The sequence below is a fragment of the Maniola hyperantus genome, chromosome 15 (assembly GCF_902806685.2).
Source record: "Maniola hyperantus chromosome 15, iAphHyp1.2, whole genome shotgun sequence".
NCBI lineage: Eukaryota > Metazoa > Arthropoda > Insecta > Lepidoptera > Nymphalidae > Maniola > Maniola hyperantus.
Window position 1 is genome coordinate 4,465,012 of NC_048550.1, and position 17,734 is coordinate 4,482,745.

The 17,734-nt window shown below is 35.3% G+C and overlaps 2 protein-coding genes across 3 annotated transcripts in view; both read right to left on the minus strand.

Moving 5' to 3' along the window:
• The window catches only part of LOC117989014 (serine/threonine-protein kinase S6KL-like), a 76,940-nt gene extending 62,223 nt beyond the window's left edge, over positions 1-14,717 (minus strand). The window contains exons 1-7 of one of the 2 annotated variants that reach the window (XM_069503226.1): positions 14,545-14,717; positions 14,196-14,308; positions 12,334-12,562; positions 11,484-11,607; positions 7,914-8,021; positions 7,665-7,827; positions 995-7,468 (exon numbers count right to left, since the gene is read on the minus strand). In XM_069503226.1, coding sequence (XP_069359327.1) covers positions 6,772-7,468; positions 7,665-7,827; positions 7,914-8,021; positions 11,484-11,607; positions 12,334-12,562; positions 14,196-14,308; positions 14,545-14,631 — 1,521 coding nt within the window. In that variant the 5' untranslated portion in view covers positions 14,632-14,717 and the 3' untranslated portion in view covers positions 995-6,771. Of the gene's footprint in view, positions 1-994; positions 7,469-7,664; positions 7,828-7,913; positions 8,022-11,483; positions 11,608-12,333; positions 12,563-14,195; positions 14,309-14,544 lie in introns of those variants that run through there. The other variant, XM_034976317.2, reaches the window with a different exon arrangement.
• A 310-nt stretch (positions 14,718-15,027) lies between these two features.
• LOC117989022 (uncharacterized) lies at positions 15,028-17,540 on the minus strand. Its single transcript, XM_069503459.1, has 2 exons — positions 17,424-17,540; positions 15,028-17,010 (listed from the first exon to the last, which is right to left on the minus strand). The coding sequence occupies exons 1-2, from the start codon at positions 17,538-17,540 to the stop codon at positions 15,133-15,135; spliced, it is 1,995 nt and encodes a 664-aa protein (XP_069359560.1). The 3' UTR covers positions 15,028-15,132.
• Between the last annotated feature and the right edge of the window lie 194 nt (positions 17,541-17,734).

The following is a 17,734-nucleotide window of genomic DNA, read 5'->3' on the forward strand; positions in this document are numbered from 1 at the left end:
TGAATTAAATTTTACTTGAAGCCTCAATCTACAAGTTAGTCACAAATACAGCTCCCCTTTCACACTTCTTGTGCTCAACGCAACGTCCATTCCCCCATTCACACTAATAAGTCTAAATCAACTAAAATAATAATTATATTAACATTATATTTACTTTGATTGAAGGAATCTGAATGCAGTGTAGCACACGAAGTCTTCTTGGGTCACTTTTATAATCGTTTTGAACAATACATTAAGTTTCTTACAGTTCTTCTGATAACCGGTATCATTAAATTATTTTTGGTGTAATTTTAATTGTGCCGTTTAATTTAATTAAACATCAAGATATTTTTTTAATTTGAATTGAAATTGAATAATAAATTCAATATAATTTTATTGAATAATAAGTTAAATTATATTAGAGTACGGTATTTTATTATATGATTTTTGGATTGGTACCTAGGTATAATGCATAGAAAGTAGAATTCGTCTTACTGGAGAGTTACTGACGTGTATAATAGGGTCTTGGACTGTAGTAATAAAAAAAATACGTGATTTTTTGTATAGCGGTAGTTTATGGGACTAGAATACAAGAATAATTTAAAAAAATCATGATTTTTATTCATTTTTAAAATAATTGTTAACGTCACGCTGTACGGAAAGCGATTAATGACGTCACATGGCGTTAACGACATATATTTTTCAATTTTTTAACATGAAAAATATGTTCCCGCAGAAATTATTTTAATGTTAAAAAATTGAAAAAAATTGTCGTTTACGGATTGTGACGTATTTACATTCCGTACAGCGTGACGTTCATGTTAAAAATAAATAAAAATCATGATGATTTTGTTTAAATTATTCTCTTTAATAATAAATTCTAGCCCCATAAACTACCACTATACAAAATTTCACTTCATTTTATTACTACATTCCAAGACCGTATCAGTTCTCTTAATGTTTTAGATTTGAAGTTTTCATAATCAGTGTCTTTTATAAATAAATAAAAAGAAAATATTAATACTTCATCATTTATTCACATTTTTATACATTATCACAAGACTACGATTTCCGCTTACTTTGAACTGATAAATCACAACATATACTTTTTCTCATACACTCTAATATGTAACAGCCATTCACGTTAACACAAAGTCATCTTCACCATCAAATAAGGCCATACTTAGCTAGTGCAGTAATAATAAATTTAAGTGCCCGACATAACTCTAATACAACAGGCACACATCCAAGATATTAAAAATATCACCACCCATATTTTAAATGCGAAAGTGTTTGTTTGTCCTTCAATCACGTCCAAACGGGGCAACGCGGGAATTATGTGATTTTTGCATGGATATAGTTAAAGAACTGAAGTGACAAAGGCTACTCTTTTCATCCCGAATTTTTTCCGCCGGGATTTTTAAAACCTAAAAAATCCACGCGGACGAAGACGCGGGGTATCATTTAGTAATCCATACTAATATTATAAATGCGAAAGTGTGTCTGTATGTCTGTCTGTCTGCTAGCCTTTCACGGCCCATCCGTTCAACCGATTTTGACGAAATTTGGTGCAGATATAGCTTGCATCCCGGGGAAGGGCATAGACTTTTTATCCCGGAAAATCAAAGAGTTCCCACGGGATTTTTGAAAACCTAAATCCACGCAGACGAAGTCGCGGGCATCATCTTGTAATATAATATATTGTCTTATCACCAGATTCATACACCGAATGAGAAGAATTTAAAACTAATTTCATTACAAGGTACTCTCTGATATGAAACATGGGTACAAACAATGAACGGACGTAAAAAAGGTCCAATATATGGCAAGATTAGTCGTCGCGATCCAGTTTCGACCAGCGCGCAGCGCGGCGATGATTCGCTAACCCAGTGATTAGCACTGAATGATAGTCACCGAGCTCATTTGACATTTGTTTTTAATCCATTGCAGTTTTTCTGCATAAAAATATTTTATTATCATTCAGTGAAGCAGCAATATGTTACCAACCAATGTTTAACGAGCTTGATGGCTAACATTTAGTGTATATCACTGAGTTAGGGGTTCCACGGCACCCAGACCAGAAATTTTACGCAGACGAAGTCGCGGGCAACTGCTAGTAAAGTATTATTATAAATGAGAAAGTGTTTTTGTTGGTTTGTCCTTCAATCACGCTGCAACGAAGTAACGGATCGACCTGATTTTAGATATAGTTAAAGACCTGGAGAGTGATATAGGCTACTTTTTATAAAGTCAAGAGGATGCTCGAGCTTCCTCTTATCAATAAAGAAAATATTATGTTGGTAAACCTTATTTCAATGTCCTAGAATTCATTTTAAAATACAAACAAAAGCTCTGCTCTCTGCGCGTCGGTCCATCTGAATGGATCCTAGATAATACAACTCAACTTAATTATTATTTTCATGTATTTATTTATAGGAAAAAAATCCACACTGTCTCTTAGTCTATATCATTTGAGATGCAAACACGCTAAAGCTACAGTCACATTATGAGGTAGGAAAGTAAATAATTAGAAGTTCGATGGACGGACTCAATGCTCCGTCCGAGACTAAATTAAAGGAATAGACAGCTCACACAGTAAGAAATATAATAAATAAATACATATTTGCAAAACACTGTCATCACATACATTTTATCTACTTATTTATGTCTTAAAACCAGGGTTAGAAAAAACATTTTTATTGAAAACAGTAAGTACCTACTAGAATGTTTTTAATTTAAGGTTAAAAAAAAATATTTTTTAATTTAAAACATGTTTAAAACTGTTGAATATCTGTTTAAAACAATGACAATCTCGTTTAAAACATTGTGTATAATCTATCATTCTGATTTCCAGGTTCCAAATCTATCAATCAGATTTCTACGTTCTTAACTATATTTAGGCAGAATTATTATCATATCATTATGGCTAAAGACCATCTAGAAACTTGGCATTAGTTACTTATAATACATATATACATTTACTAACAGCAGTTACAGTGATCGCAAAACAAGTAGTCCAATCTGAAGTTGCAACATGGCGGTCTGTGTAAGTACAGCCAAGAACAATCCCCGCTGAGATCTGTTTTCAGATTGGACTTGTTTTGCAATCACTATAACAACTAAATTAACTTAATCAAAATATATATGCTTATACTTTACATAGTGAGCATGTCCATTAAAGGTTAAATAATTCTAAAGCCGCGTCAATACCTATTAAAAATTGTATCGTGTTTTGAACGTGTCGAAATTTCGACAAAACAACTACACCAGTGTTTAACACCAAATACAATTTTGAAGGTGTGGACACAGCTAAGGAAAATATTAAAAACTTCTTCATGGGTATTCAGGTCCAAATTCATATATTAAAGTGTTTGTACTAAAAAGCTATTTTGATGTATAGGTAGTTTTCTTATTTAAATAATATTTCATATTATATATTGTATTCATTAGATTTATATAAGAAAAAAATTCGAACAGTGAAAATATTTTTCGGTCTATGGCTCATTTATTTCAAGAAAAAAAACTAATAAATATAAATCGCTAAACACTACGCTACGTACTACGTAACGTACGTAATGAAAACCATTTAATGTTTTAAGAACATCAAACAATTCATTTAAGGTAGAAACGTTCTTAGATTCTCTTTCGGAATATGCTATAGAAATTCATGAGCAACATAAAATATATATAAAAAGAAACTTACATTAGGTGTTTTTTTCCACTTCAATTTCTTTTTTGTAATGCAGGACGTATTCCTTAGTATTCCGTTATAAATAAAATTGATTGTTTATTCGCCAGTGCCCATATTGTAGTGGTTATATACATTTATCATATTATGCAAACGCTATTGAATAACGATTGCACTTCGTCGCAATAATTTTCGTCAACGACGAAAATCGCAAATTTTCGTTGGTGTGGACACAGCTTTAGAAATACACTAAACTCTAACTCCAATTTGTCGTTTATATAAACTTTAAAATAAAATTGCAAATCGGTCCAGAAACCTTGAAAAAAATCGGTGTACCTACATACATTTAAAAAAACGGGCCGAATTGAGAACCATCTTTTTGGAAGTTGGTTAAAAAGATTTTTAAACATAGACATATTACGAAAGAGATTTATACGGGTCAACATTAAAGATTCCTAGAATACTCAAGCAACATACATAATATATTAAATATATTTGATACAGTACTTACTAAATATTACAGTTGCTTGAGCACTGTAGAAACATAGCACGTTACACTAGTATTATTAGTCGATAAAGCTCTCAATGTTAAAAGTTCAGTAAAATATGAAATGAGAAAATTTACATTAATTAATTAATTACCACTACTGTACATCTAAGTATATACAAACATATTGTAATTGTTTTATACCAATTGCATCCGTCATATAAGTTAAAATCCTAAAATAATGTTTAAATACCACATATCTTTAAAACAATCAATTTTCATGTTTGTATGCAATATCACAAAGCGATTTTTTTTCCATAATTAGGTATATAAAACCCAAAATAGTCAAAAGACTATAATTATGTACCATATTACATATTTTATATCACGCTTATTTAGTCGATTGAAAAATATTACATTTATTTATCGATGTTCATACATTTCTAAAAGTCAATTTTTCAATTGCCAAATAATCCTTAGCCGAGGGAATAAACTTCGCAATAAGTTTATCTAGCGATTGAAAAGTGGCTCTAAATTAGTTCATTATAATCAATAAAAATTATTATTTGTAATAACTAATAACAATAAACGTATTGTCACTGTAACACGTTTAACACAAAAAAAAAACTACGTGTCGAAATTTTAATAAGTGACAAGACATGTTCTTAAAATTATTGTACAGTGGGGCCGAATCTCTTGTACAATATCTCTAAACTAAAATGACGTCTAAATCTATTGCTATCCCTGTCATAATGTTGCGTGCGGAAAAGGATAGCACTTGATTTAGACCTGTTAATTTAGTTTAGTTTAGATATTGTGTACAACAGAATCAGCCCCATTATTGACTTAAATTACAGTACGCGGCAGGAAATAATGCACATCGACCTTTAGAAAGAGATAGCGGTTTTGTAGAGCGTTTTCTCTGTCGTTGAGACCGAAAGGTCTAAAGGTCGATGTACATTATTTTCTGCCACGTACGGTACACTATGCACGGAATAGAAGAAAAAAATCACAGTTATTTTTACCTGTCGCAAAATAGTCCATTTTTATAACTGCAGCAAAGATAAACAGCAACCCACTAACCAATAAAAGTTGTATAACGATTGTATACTTACACAATGTTTTGTCTTATTCTTACGAATTGTTACTAATGAAAGAAAGAGAGAAATCGGTGTGTAACTAACTGATCACGACACAACGTTTATTAGTTAGGCTGTAACTGATCCTACTGATCCTTCTTCTATTCAGAATTCAGCGCAAATTAAGATGGGTCAACACGAAACGTCTGGTACATCCATACTTCCAAACCAATAATATAAAAAGTGTATCTGTCTGTTTGTTTGTCTGTCTGTTCGTCTGTCTGTCAGTGTCTGCTATCTTTTCACGGCCCGTCCGTTTGACCGATTTTAACGGAAAAAAAATAGGTACAGAGATGGCTTGCATCCCGGCGAAGGACGTAGGCATTTTATCCCGGAAAATCAAAGTTCCTATGGGATTTTTAAAAACCTAAATCCTCGCAGTAAGTCGCGGGCATCACCTAGTTTCAAATAAACTGTTGTCGTCGTCGTTGTAAACCGATAGACGTCCACAGCAGGACAAAGGTCTCTTGTAAGGACTTCCACATGCCGCAGATTTGCGCCGCCTGCATGCAGCGGCTCCATGTCGTAACTGTATGAATATGCGGCAAAGTTTTAGGACGACACCGACACAATAAACCGTGTGGCAACCGATCAGAAGTATGGGTTAAATGAAACTGCCATACCTCTTCCAAGTTAGTCCGCTTTCATCTTAGACTGCATCATCACTTACCATCAGGTGAGATCAAGTCAAAGGCTAACTTGTATCAGAATTTTAAAAAACGCAGCATGTGGTATGTTTTAGCTCTTATATTGCTTGGAAATGCGTTACGATGCGTACCCGTCCAAATGTACGTGAGTTGTAATACTACGTCGTACTATCATTATTCTTAAGTTTTATTTATTAACTCTAAACTTAATTCATAGTGCAATATTAAAGTTTCACTCAGTATGCGGTATTACGAAACAAATCTTAGATTACATAAACGATTGTCAAACCTTAAATAAAATCGAATGGACACTTCAACCAGCCTTCCGAGCCAGAGCTCCGATTAAATTATTTACTTCTAAAATATATTATGTAATTAACATTAAATTACTGGTAAAAAGTGGTTAGTAAAACAGAAATGTTAAATACGGAAACAAATTACATAGATTCACATAAAATAAGAATATTAAAACACTTATTTTTTTATCACTTTGTGCATAATATAAGTACAATATTGCATTGGCGTCATTGCGAATATCATTAACTATGTTACAGATAAAAATATAAAACACGATATAATAATATAATTTTGAATATTTACAACATTCCCCATAATTGCACTTTCGAATAAATTAAATTTCTAATTAAAATAATCATAACACACTTAAACTTACGTTTCAGGTTTACGGGTGGAAAGCTGTCTCACTAAAATAATAATTTACGAATCTCCTTCTAAGCCGTAGGGCACTCTGAATATCACACCATTTCGGAACCAGCAGCCCAGCGTTACGGTAGAATCCATCCCTTACAGAGCACAGAAAGTGGTCAAACATCACGAAGAGTACACGCTCAGTATCTTCTTGACGGTGTTGCTGACGGAGGAGGACGACGCGTCGGACAGGTTGTAGTGGATCTTGAACAGGTAGGGCTGGATGTCGGGGTAGGCCGTGTCGAAGATGAGGTCGGCGTCGGAGCGGCTCGGCATCTTGGGCACGTACTCGTGGCGGTTGATGGTCTCGGTGATGTACACGATCTTCTCCTGCAGCGTCTCGATGAGGTTCTCGTGCTTGTTGCGCTTGTCCTGCTCGTTGCGGCTGCCGACCAGCTCGCAGCACACCGTCCACACCTCCCACGGCACGCACTCCTGCTGGAAAGGCCAGCGCGCGCGCCGCTTCTGGAAGAACTCGAGGCTGATGGAGCCGCGCGGCGGTGACGAGCGGCCGGCGGCACCGCGCAGCCCGCTCGAGAAGCGCGCGATCTCGCGCTCCACGTTCTCCACCAGCAGGCGCGACTCGCAGCACACGTACGTGAAGTCGATGAAGTCGCAGTCCACGTCCACGTAGCTGACGGTGCGGATGGAGTAGCTCTCCTCGTTGTTGTACGTGAACTTGCCGCTGGAGCGGTGGAACAGCACCGTGTGGAAGATGCTCGCCAGCACCTCGCCCACCTGCTCCCCCTCCATGCTCATGCCGAAGTCGATGCTGCGCGCGTTCATGCTGGCGTCACTGGCGCGGGCCGCGACATGCTCACTCGCCGACGCGCGCTCACCGCCGCCCGGACGTACTTACGAGGGAACCGAAAACGCCGCGAGCCCCGCATCGGGCCATTTCGTGTTAAGATACGCAACGAGTCAACATCCACACTGAAATGGAAAGTGACCCTTTTAGTCGCATCTTTAACACTTCTACCTACACCTGTCGGGTGGAATGAACGAGGGAGCTCCACTCACCCATGTATTTAATCGTGCCGCAGATCGTGGTGGTGCGCGATCCTATGGACAGCCACTTGGAGAGACCGAAGTCCACCAGTCGTATGTGATAGTCTGAATCCAAGAGAATATTTTCCGGTTTGAGATCACGATATATCACGCCTGCATTGTGCAAGAAATCTGAAAATAAACAAATTCCAACGTTAATATATTTAATGCAGGTTCTTCTCTGTCAACGATTCGAAAATCTTAACAATTGTTCTCACCTATAGCTATAGCAATCTCCGCTAGAAATATCTTCACGATCTCCTCTGGTAACTTCGAGTACTTATCTAGTAAAGCTAACAACTCCCCGCCAGGAATGTATTCTGAAACTAAAAGAAGATAATGTTAAATATCTATGAAACTTGAATGGGTGAATAAAATACAAAGCCAAGTTTTAAAGTTTTAGTCCTTATTTTAAAGGTGAACCGTACTTTTGACATGACACTGCAAATGATTGACACATAGAGTTAAAATGGCGCGTGAGTAGTCATTTTTACGGACTATTTGTTGGTTTATTGGTTTGTTGGTTTGTCCTTCAATCATATCGCAACGGTGCAACGGATAGACGTGATTTTTTCATGGGTATAGATAAAGACATGGAGAGTGACATATAGGCTACTTTTATCCCGGTAAATCAAAGAGTTCCCACGGGATTTTCAAAAACCTGATTCCACGCTGACGAAGTCGCGGGCATCAGCTAGTAATTCAATAACTGATATTTAAGTTATTCGGGTATGAGTACACGTCTAGCCGGCGAGATAACGGCAACGCCAATACAAAGATAAGCGGTGGGAACAACCGAGTGGCTTTAGTATGTAGGTCAATCTAAAAACAACATCTATGCTATTATAACACTGTAGGGAAGTATTCCGAAATTCCTCAATGCTTGAAGAACAAAGTCTTCGAACGGTGCGTGTTCTCAGTGTTGACATATTATGGATCTGACACATGGTCGGTAACAAGCTATGGGCCCCATATTATGAAAGCTCAGTCTTATTTTCTTGTTTGGTGGCTTCTTGTTATGCCAGACCAGCACCATGCACTTCGTCAGTCTAAATTAGCTTGAAGGGGAGGCACTTAGGAGAGTGGTCGGTACAAATGTGCCTATTTTCTAAGTATAGTCCGCTCAAAATTATTTCTCACGCCCCATTTTAACTCTATGGATCAACTGTCATGTCAAATGTACGGTTCACCTTTAAAATAAGGACTAAAATCGTACTTTTGACATGAAATTTGACATTTTCTATGTATTATATTTTCTATAATAGAAGACATGACATAAGCTCAGTCATTCAGTGAGCGATGGAGAGAGCTATGCTTGGAGTTTCTTAACGTGATTAAATAGAAATGAGGAATCCGTAGGATAACCAGAGTAACCGATATAGCCAGCTCAGGTTTGCGAAGCTGAAGTGGTAATGAGCAGGGCACATAGTTCAAAAAACCGATAAACGTTTGGATCCCAAGGTGCTAGAATGACTACCTCGCTGTGCTTTCTGGTAAAAGCGCAGTGTTGAAAGTCCCCCCAAGTGGACAGACAACATCAAACGAATCACAGGGGGTCGCTGGATTCAAGCGACGATTCAGGCTTTCCTTGCCTTGCCTTGCCTTGTAAGAGACGTATGATCAATAGTGGACGTCTATCGTTTGACGATGATGATGAAGGAAAGTATTTCAGTATACTGAGACTGCCTAAAAAAATCCTGTAGGCCAACAAGAATTATTTTTTGTTTCTATGCAGATGCGCTTGAGACTCTTTATCAGTTACAAGTACAGATATATTGTATCTGAGACGATAGACGGGAAATATTCCTAATTATTTTAATCCAAGAAAACTTGTGTACATTACAATAATATAAACAAAAGAAAGTAAGTAGTAATAGTATAAACAAATATAAACATAAGCTTGTTTGTTTTTCTAGGTAAGTATTAAGGCGTGATTGAGATATAAACTGAGAGCATGACACTAAATACCTATATTTATGTACACAACATGTCAATTTATCAATCTGCAGTTAGTTATTGCTACCGGAACACTTGGGGATGCCGTGATAGTCACTTCAGTGTAGGCTGACTCTTATCTCGGACCACAGACTAAATGAAAACAATAGATGGAAATTTCGCAAAATATGCACAATTTATTTTACATTGACTGAGCTCATGCTTGGAAAAGAAAGAAAAAACCAGCCAAGTGCGAGTCAGGCTAACGCAATGAGGGTTCCGTACTACAGTCGTATTTTTTCGACATTTTGCACGATAACTCAAAAACTATGATGCATAAAAATAAATAAAAATCTGTTTTAGAATGCACAGGTTAAGACCTTTAATTTGATACCCCACTTGATATAGTCACTCACTTCGAAAGTTGAAAATACTAATTATTAGTTCGTGGTCCCACATCATCGCACTGTTGCTAGATCTATGTCACCTATACCCCGTTCATTAGCATCATTCAACGCGCTTTTGGACAATAATGCTCAATGGGACCCATTTAATGATGGGTCTATAATACTGGTTCGGGAGTTACTGAAGTACGCTGAGAGCATTGCATGAATATGTCATTCAATGTTCTCAGCGTACATATTCAAAATTCTTTGATCTTTTATCGTTTTGTATTTTGTCTTTTTTCTTGTACCTTTATTTGTATTTAAATTTATTATTAATCATCTAGTTAGTGTAAGTGGCACTGCCGTTCTAATTAGATATAAAATAAATAAAAATAAAATAAAATAAAATGACCACAATTTTTTTTTGTGTGATATAACCCTAAATTCACGGTTTTCAGATTTTTCCCCAAATGTCAGCTATAAGATCTACCTACCTGCCAAATTTCATGATTCTAGGTCAACGGGAAGTACCCTGTAGGTTTCTTGACAGACAGACAGACAGACAGACAACAAAGTGATCCTATAAGGGTTCCGTTTTTCCTTTTGAGGTACGGAACCCTAAAAATTCAAAAATGTGTTCTTGTACGGCGTGCTGCCCATCTGCTGAATTATTTTATACTATGTTTTATGTGATACTACCAAACAAAAACACAACTCAAAGTATTTTATCTCAATTTAGGTACAGGTGCCGGCAAACGTGAGGGACAAGACACAGTAAAATATTAAACTATATTAAAAAATAGATATAAAAATCAACATACTATAATAGTATATCTACTAAAATGGATTTGGGGACAATGTAAGAAGTTATAGCATACAAAAACCGGACAAGTGCGAGTCAGGCTCGCACACGGAGGCTTCCGTACTACAATCGTATTTTTTCAACATTTTGCACGATAATTCAAAACTTTGATGCATAAAAATAAAAATAAAATCTGTTTTAGAATGCACAGGTAAAGCCCTTTCATATGATACCCCACTTGATCTCTGAACTTATTGAAGTTACTCCGAAAATTGAAAATACTAATTATTAGTTCATGACCACAAATTTTTTTTGTGTGATGTAACCCTAAATTCACGGTTTTCAGATTTTTCCCCTTATTTCTGCTATAAGAGCTACCTACCTGCCAAATTTCATGATTCTAAGTCAGCGGGAAGTACCCTGTAGGTTTCTTGACAGACAGACAGACAGACAACAAAGTGATCCTATAAGGGTTCCGCTTTTCCTTTTTAGGTACGGAACCCTAAAAAGACGTTTGAAATGTACTGCTGGACATAAGTCTCTTTTAGGGACTTCCACACGCCACGATCTTGCTCCGCCTGAATCCAATGGTTCCCTGCGATGACATGATGAGTCCAAACTCGCTTGACGTCGTTTACTCACTATTATATATTTTTTAAACTTACCAATGTACAGTCTTTTCTTCGTCTGCCACCGCGACACTGCACCCGCTATGAAGATGTGGTGCCCCACCGCCGCCTGGATACGAGCCTCCTCTTTCACCTGCCTCACCGCATTCTCGCTTACTATCTGTAAGATTAGCAATGTAACTTTATAGCCTGTTCATTTAATTAGTTCATTGTTTGAGACATTGTTTCAAATAAAATTATTAAATTGATTGAGGAATAAACATTACTATTCAAGGACCATGGTTCCATATAAATACATTCATTGTTGATTATATTATACAGCCCACATTTGATTAAGAAATGAATTGCAATTAAGTGCCTTAATCTTCACGACATTGACCCAGAACTGTATATAAAATATATTGCCTTTTACAATAAAAACCAGCCAAGTGCGAGTCAAACTTGCGCACCGAGGGTTTCGTACTCAGGTATTATATATAAAAACTAATTATTTGTTCAAGACCACATTTCAATTGTTTTTGTGATATAACCACAAATTCTGTTATCGTATTATTTCCTTTACTTATGCTGTAAGACCTACCTACCTGCCAAATTTCATGATTCTAGGCCAACGGGTAGTACCCTATAGATTTTCTTGACTGACATGACAGACGTACAGACAGACAGACAAGGAAGTGATCCTATAAGGGTTCGTTTTTCCTTTTGATTTCCTTAAATAGAATTATAGTGTTTATATATATGGCTTTAATTTATCTATACAGTATATATACTTAGCAGTTTAAATTTTTTTATTTCCTTGTTTTTCAGGGTCATTGAGTGATTATAAATTTTAATTCGGCCCCTATCTTATAACAATAGTAAAGAGTGTCAGTTAGAAATATCTCACCTGTGCTTTATGCAGAACTTTTAACGCATACTCCTTGTTTTCACTTAGTTTCTTTACTTTCACTACTTCTCCAAAGGCACCTTTTGCAACAGTTGCAATGATCTCAAAATCTTTTTGAAGAAGGTCGGTGGTTATAGGAAATTCAGGCAAGAATATTGACTCCTTGTGTGCAACTGGCCAAGCAGTTTTACTTGCTTCCAATGGGTTCCTTAATGTTGAATCATTCCATCTGTAATATAAGTTTTAAGGATATTTCTAGGGCTGACACTCTGATAGACCTAAAAGGGGTTAGTAGCAGGACATTATTTGACTTTGATTGCATTTTAAAAAAGCTGGAATATGACGGCATGACCAAGAGAGTATAAAATGTTTCCATAAAGTCAAACATAAAAATATCACTTAGTTATTAAATCACTACCCATTTTATAATTAATGTGAAAGTGTGTCTGTTTACTGGTTTGCCCTTCAAACACACTGCAATGAAGTAACTGATCAACAAGATTTTTTGCATGGATATAGTTAAAGACATGATGTCATAGGTAAACTACTTTTTATCCCAGAAAATCAAAGAGTTCCCACAGGATTTTGAAGTCTTCATTCACAGGGCAGAAGTCGTGAGAATCATCTAGTATGTCATATTCAAAACAGTTAGAATAATATATTGGTTATTTTGACCAAAACCATAGGTCCCAACTAAATGCTATATGACCACCTTATCATGAACACCGCTTTTTTACAACATTGCTTTATAATAACATACTGCATTGTGTGTATGTGACCACGTTTAACTTATCTTCTTCTAAATATGAAACGAGAAGGTGCCTGACTGACTGACTGATCTATCAATACACAGCTCAAAGTACTGGACGGATCAGGCTGAAATTTGGCATGCAGATAGCTATTATGACATAGACATTCGCTAAGAAAGGATTTTTGAAAATTCAACCCCTAAGAGGGTAAAATAGGGGTTCGAAATTTGTGTAGTCCACGCGGACGAAGTCGCGGGCATAAGCTAGTATTTTATATTTTTGGAGAATTTATATCCGTTATTACAACAACCAACTATGTTTTGAGCATATTAGTAGGTAGGTAACACCACCACATTGGTACAGTATAATGGAGAAAGCCTATTAAGATAGTAAAAGTAAACAAAATGTCAAGTTTAGGGTCCATTGTGATTCTGAGAAACAAAATATATTAGGTATATAAGTGTAGTAAAATCAAACCTCGCTTTATCACGTTTTAAATTCAGTTTTTATTTATCTGTACAAATACAAGAACAATTTATAGTTCCGACTTTGAATGATGGTATTATAATGTTGTTAGTGTGTTACGAAATTTTATTCTATTTAATGAAAAGTTTCACATTTAGGCAAACTATGACAATGCATTAATTAAAATCCAACATGAACTATAAAATTTGATGTCGTTATAACAGATTTTGACTGTATTTGAGAAAGTTGAAATCCATGAACTAAGTCAAACAATTAATTGTATATAAAATTTATTGACCAATTTGTCTTGTTGAAAACCAACATAAACAACTTTTTTAATGAGCAAAATAATCATAAAATTAAAACTGATATTTGAGCACACACACATCCTTGCTATTTATTTTAAGAATGCAACTACACATAAATTTGGAGTGATAATCAAAAAAAGTAAATGTATCTTTATATATCTTTTCTTTGTTTGATCACTAAATGTAGAACCAACAAAGTTACAGTGTACATATATAGGAGCACTTCATAATGGTATTAGAGAGCAGCTTATGGAAAAGTGTAGCATACTTTAATCTGTAGTGACCTAAATATTAAACAAGATCGTTAGAAACTTAATGTGTGTGTATATAATGCACTAACCTTCGCCTAGAGATCCGAGACCAAGGCCGTGATGCGCTGTAAACTGACTGGCTGCTCGTTACGCTTACAAAGGAGCGCCCGCTGAGGTTGCCGACGAAATTGGATAAGCTGAACTACACACAAAAACAGTACAACTCTGAACCACCTCTCGAACAAAAGACTGACACATGCCAAAAATAATTACACTACTGGACACCGCGTTTCCCGCATTTCATCCCAAAATATTATAAACCGCGATTCATCAACAAATGTTACAACGTGAGTACAATACTAACAAAGCGTTTTTGATTGTTACGTATATCTTCAGCTGAGAATGACATTAGCAAGTTTTCCTCTCATCGCAAATTACCTGACTCGTAACCGCTTGGCCGTCACGCGCGTGCACTGAATGCTTATGGTTCCGGTGTTCACTATTTTTATAGTGCGAATTTCCCATTAAATTCTATTAATGCGATGTGCATTCAGTAATCGAAAATTTTTAAAATCACGCACACCTTGCTGGATGTAAATTTCAACCCATAGACTAATTTTGAAAATATAGACAAATGCCAAGCCAAGAAAAATAAACAGATTCAAAATTCAAGTTTATTTATTAAAATACAGATAAAATTAAAATGTATAATTTAAGGCGCATCTACACGTGCCGTTCGGAGTAAAACGCCGGGTTGTGGTGGTAGGCCACTAATGTTCGCACCCCCTTCTTACACATTCAAATTAGAAATCCAAGTTATTCTGTCAGTTGCAAGGAAAAGGATTTAGGAGCAAAAAAAAATATACACTGAATATTTATTATCAAATTGTATGGAAGGTGCAAAATATTTTAAGTGCAATATTTTGAATAATTTAAATAGTTTACGTGGACGTGTCGACATGATAGTTTCCTTAAAATTTTATACTTAATAATTTTTTGCGATAGATATTTTTTATTTTTTTCATATTAACTAATAATCCTGAACTTTTGCTTTATCCATCGGAGAAATCCTAGAAGGACTTCAATGACGAAAATAACAAAACTGAGTCCAACCAACAGACAGTAGCATTTGAATATACCTTCCATTTCTTCCATTCCCAAAGGTTCTACCGGTACCTCTTCTTTTATATTTTTATACCTGTATTCCATCCATTTCCATATAATACCTCCTTCAAATAACCTCATCATATAGTCATTGAAATATACAGTTATAGGACTGTTTTTATGAAGCATCATGTGTAAATAGTGACTATGAATTCTGGCATCAGAAGCGATATGGAGAAATTGTTGACCTTTTTCATCTAACCTATTTCTCACTAAATAACGGCCATTAGCACAGTCTATTATACAAAATCTGCGGCTATCGTTCACCAAATGATTTACACAAGTATACATGTCAGGTACGGGTTCCATTCTAGAAGTAATGATTATGTATTTTTCTTCAGTTTCTGGAAGAATAACATCTGGCGACGCCATTCCTTCAATTTTGTATCCTTTCTCAATTATATCTTCAAATGTATCTACATCTCTTCCACGTTTATGAGCAGAAAATAAAGAAATTATAGCAGCTTGTGTGTTAAAATTTATTACGAAAAAGCTCCAAATGGATATCGTCAAAAAAATTCTAAAAGAACCTCGTTCAGGCGGATTATAAAGACTAATTGACAAAACTGTTCTGAAAGCATTTATCAAGTCTTTTCCAGCTTGATCAAAGCTGAATTTTTGGAGCTGTTCCAAATTAAATATGAAAAATACAAACCAAGTAGAAAGAAAACACAGCACAAAATGAAACATAACACCTAAGTTCGTTTGTATCAGTTTTGCATTAAATATTATGGTCTCAAAGTCGGCGCGTCGTGACAAAAAGCAAACACCGCTATCTATTAATGGAAACGTATACTCTATCTCAGCTATAATTATATCAAATTGATAAATAGGGAATAATATCAAATCTTCTTTTCTTTGCATAAATGAGAACACTCGCTGAATATTGATTTCGAAATCAAATTGTTTTTTCATTAGATCTTTTCCAGAAGACAGATCAATAGTAAAATTCAATAGCGCAGCCATAGTGTTCCAAATCATTCCGTCTCTACAGTAAAGGGTGTAGGTGCCATTGTCATGCTCTTTTATGCCTAGGAAGGGCAACACTTCTATACTAAAAGCTCGAAGCGTAAAGCCATGCAGATTTTTTCCTTTATCTTCAAATAATGGTAACTTTTGAATATTTTTCGCACTTTCATAATATAATATTGAAACTGTATCATATCCAATGCAAGTACCGAGATTGTTAGCTCTCAATTTTGAATGCAGTGACACATTATGACAATGATTTACACAAATGAAGCTATCCGCAAAAGTTCCAATAGACATGCCTATTTTCTTTGCTGTCCAACAACCAAACATATTACTGAGTTGGTAATTGATGCTCATATAGGGACTAAAATGGGTTAACATCATTGTTTCCTCTGAATCTTTATAATGCACAATTACTACATTTATAGCTCTATAATACCAGAAGATAAAAAATATTTTAGCAATAATCTCTTTCTCGTACGGGTCGTGATAGTATACAATAATGTTTGCAAGAGAATGCCAATAGGCCAGAGTTACCGTTTTCGTCATAGCATTTTCAAACTCTTCGAAATTTAGGCAGTTTAATATAATTACATTAGAGTGGTAGGGTACAACATTTTCAATTTGCTCATCCTCTTCATCTATGTCGGAAATTGTGTTAGTTAACGGCAGTTTTTTTAAGTTGTTATACAATGCGTTCGGCAATGTCCCGACAAACAAAATGTTATTCCAACCGTTACTTTTTAAATTGTTTTTAATTATTTCAGTCTGTAATAAATGAAAAACAAAAATTACATTTGAATAATCAAATCATAAGTACTTTTTTAATGCATAAGCGATAAAAAGTATTTATATTGGACGTCGCGTGTTGTACCAGAATCCGATCCGGCTGGTGTATGTGACGCGTTTCTCTATGGATTTTGTCGATTTTAGCTTTATTTTAGCTACGGTTACACATTCAAGAGCTAAAACTACCCACATTTTTTTTGCAGATAATTTTAAATCGTTTTTAAAACGTTGGTATTTTTGTGTGATATTTTTATACATTTCGGCATACGTTGTGATTATATTCTTCTTGCCGTTTATGTAATGCTAATGAATGATTAACGAAGTTAGGACTTAAATGTAATTTATTTTAGAATGAAGAAATACCTATACTTAAGTGGTACCTAGTTACTTACTATGATATCAATTTTAAGGGTCTCTATATCTGAAGAGCTCTCTATTACTTGTTGAAAACCTCCAAGTTCTGCATAACTAATTAGTGTAGCGAACAAAATTATTTTCAAGCCGACCATGATAACGTTTTCATATAGGTACGCCCCTTTCGTTCAAGGATTCCAAAACAAATGAACGATACGAATAATCTAGTAAAAGGGCTAACTCAAGTAGGTGCATACCTACCTTCCTATTACATTATTGCTATAATAATCATGTTAGATAATATCACAGAATATTGAATAGGTACGATAAAAAAATAATAATGATTTAG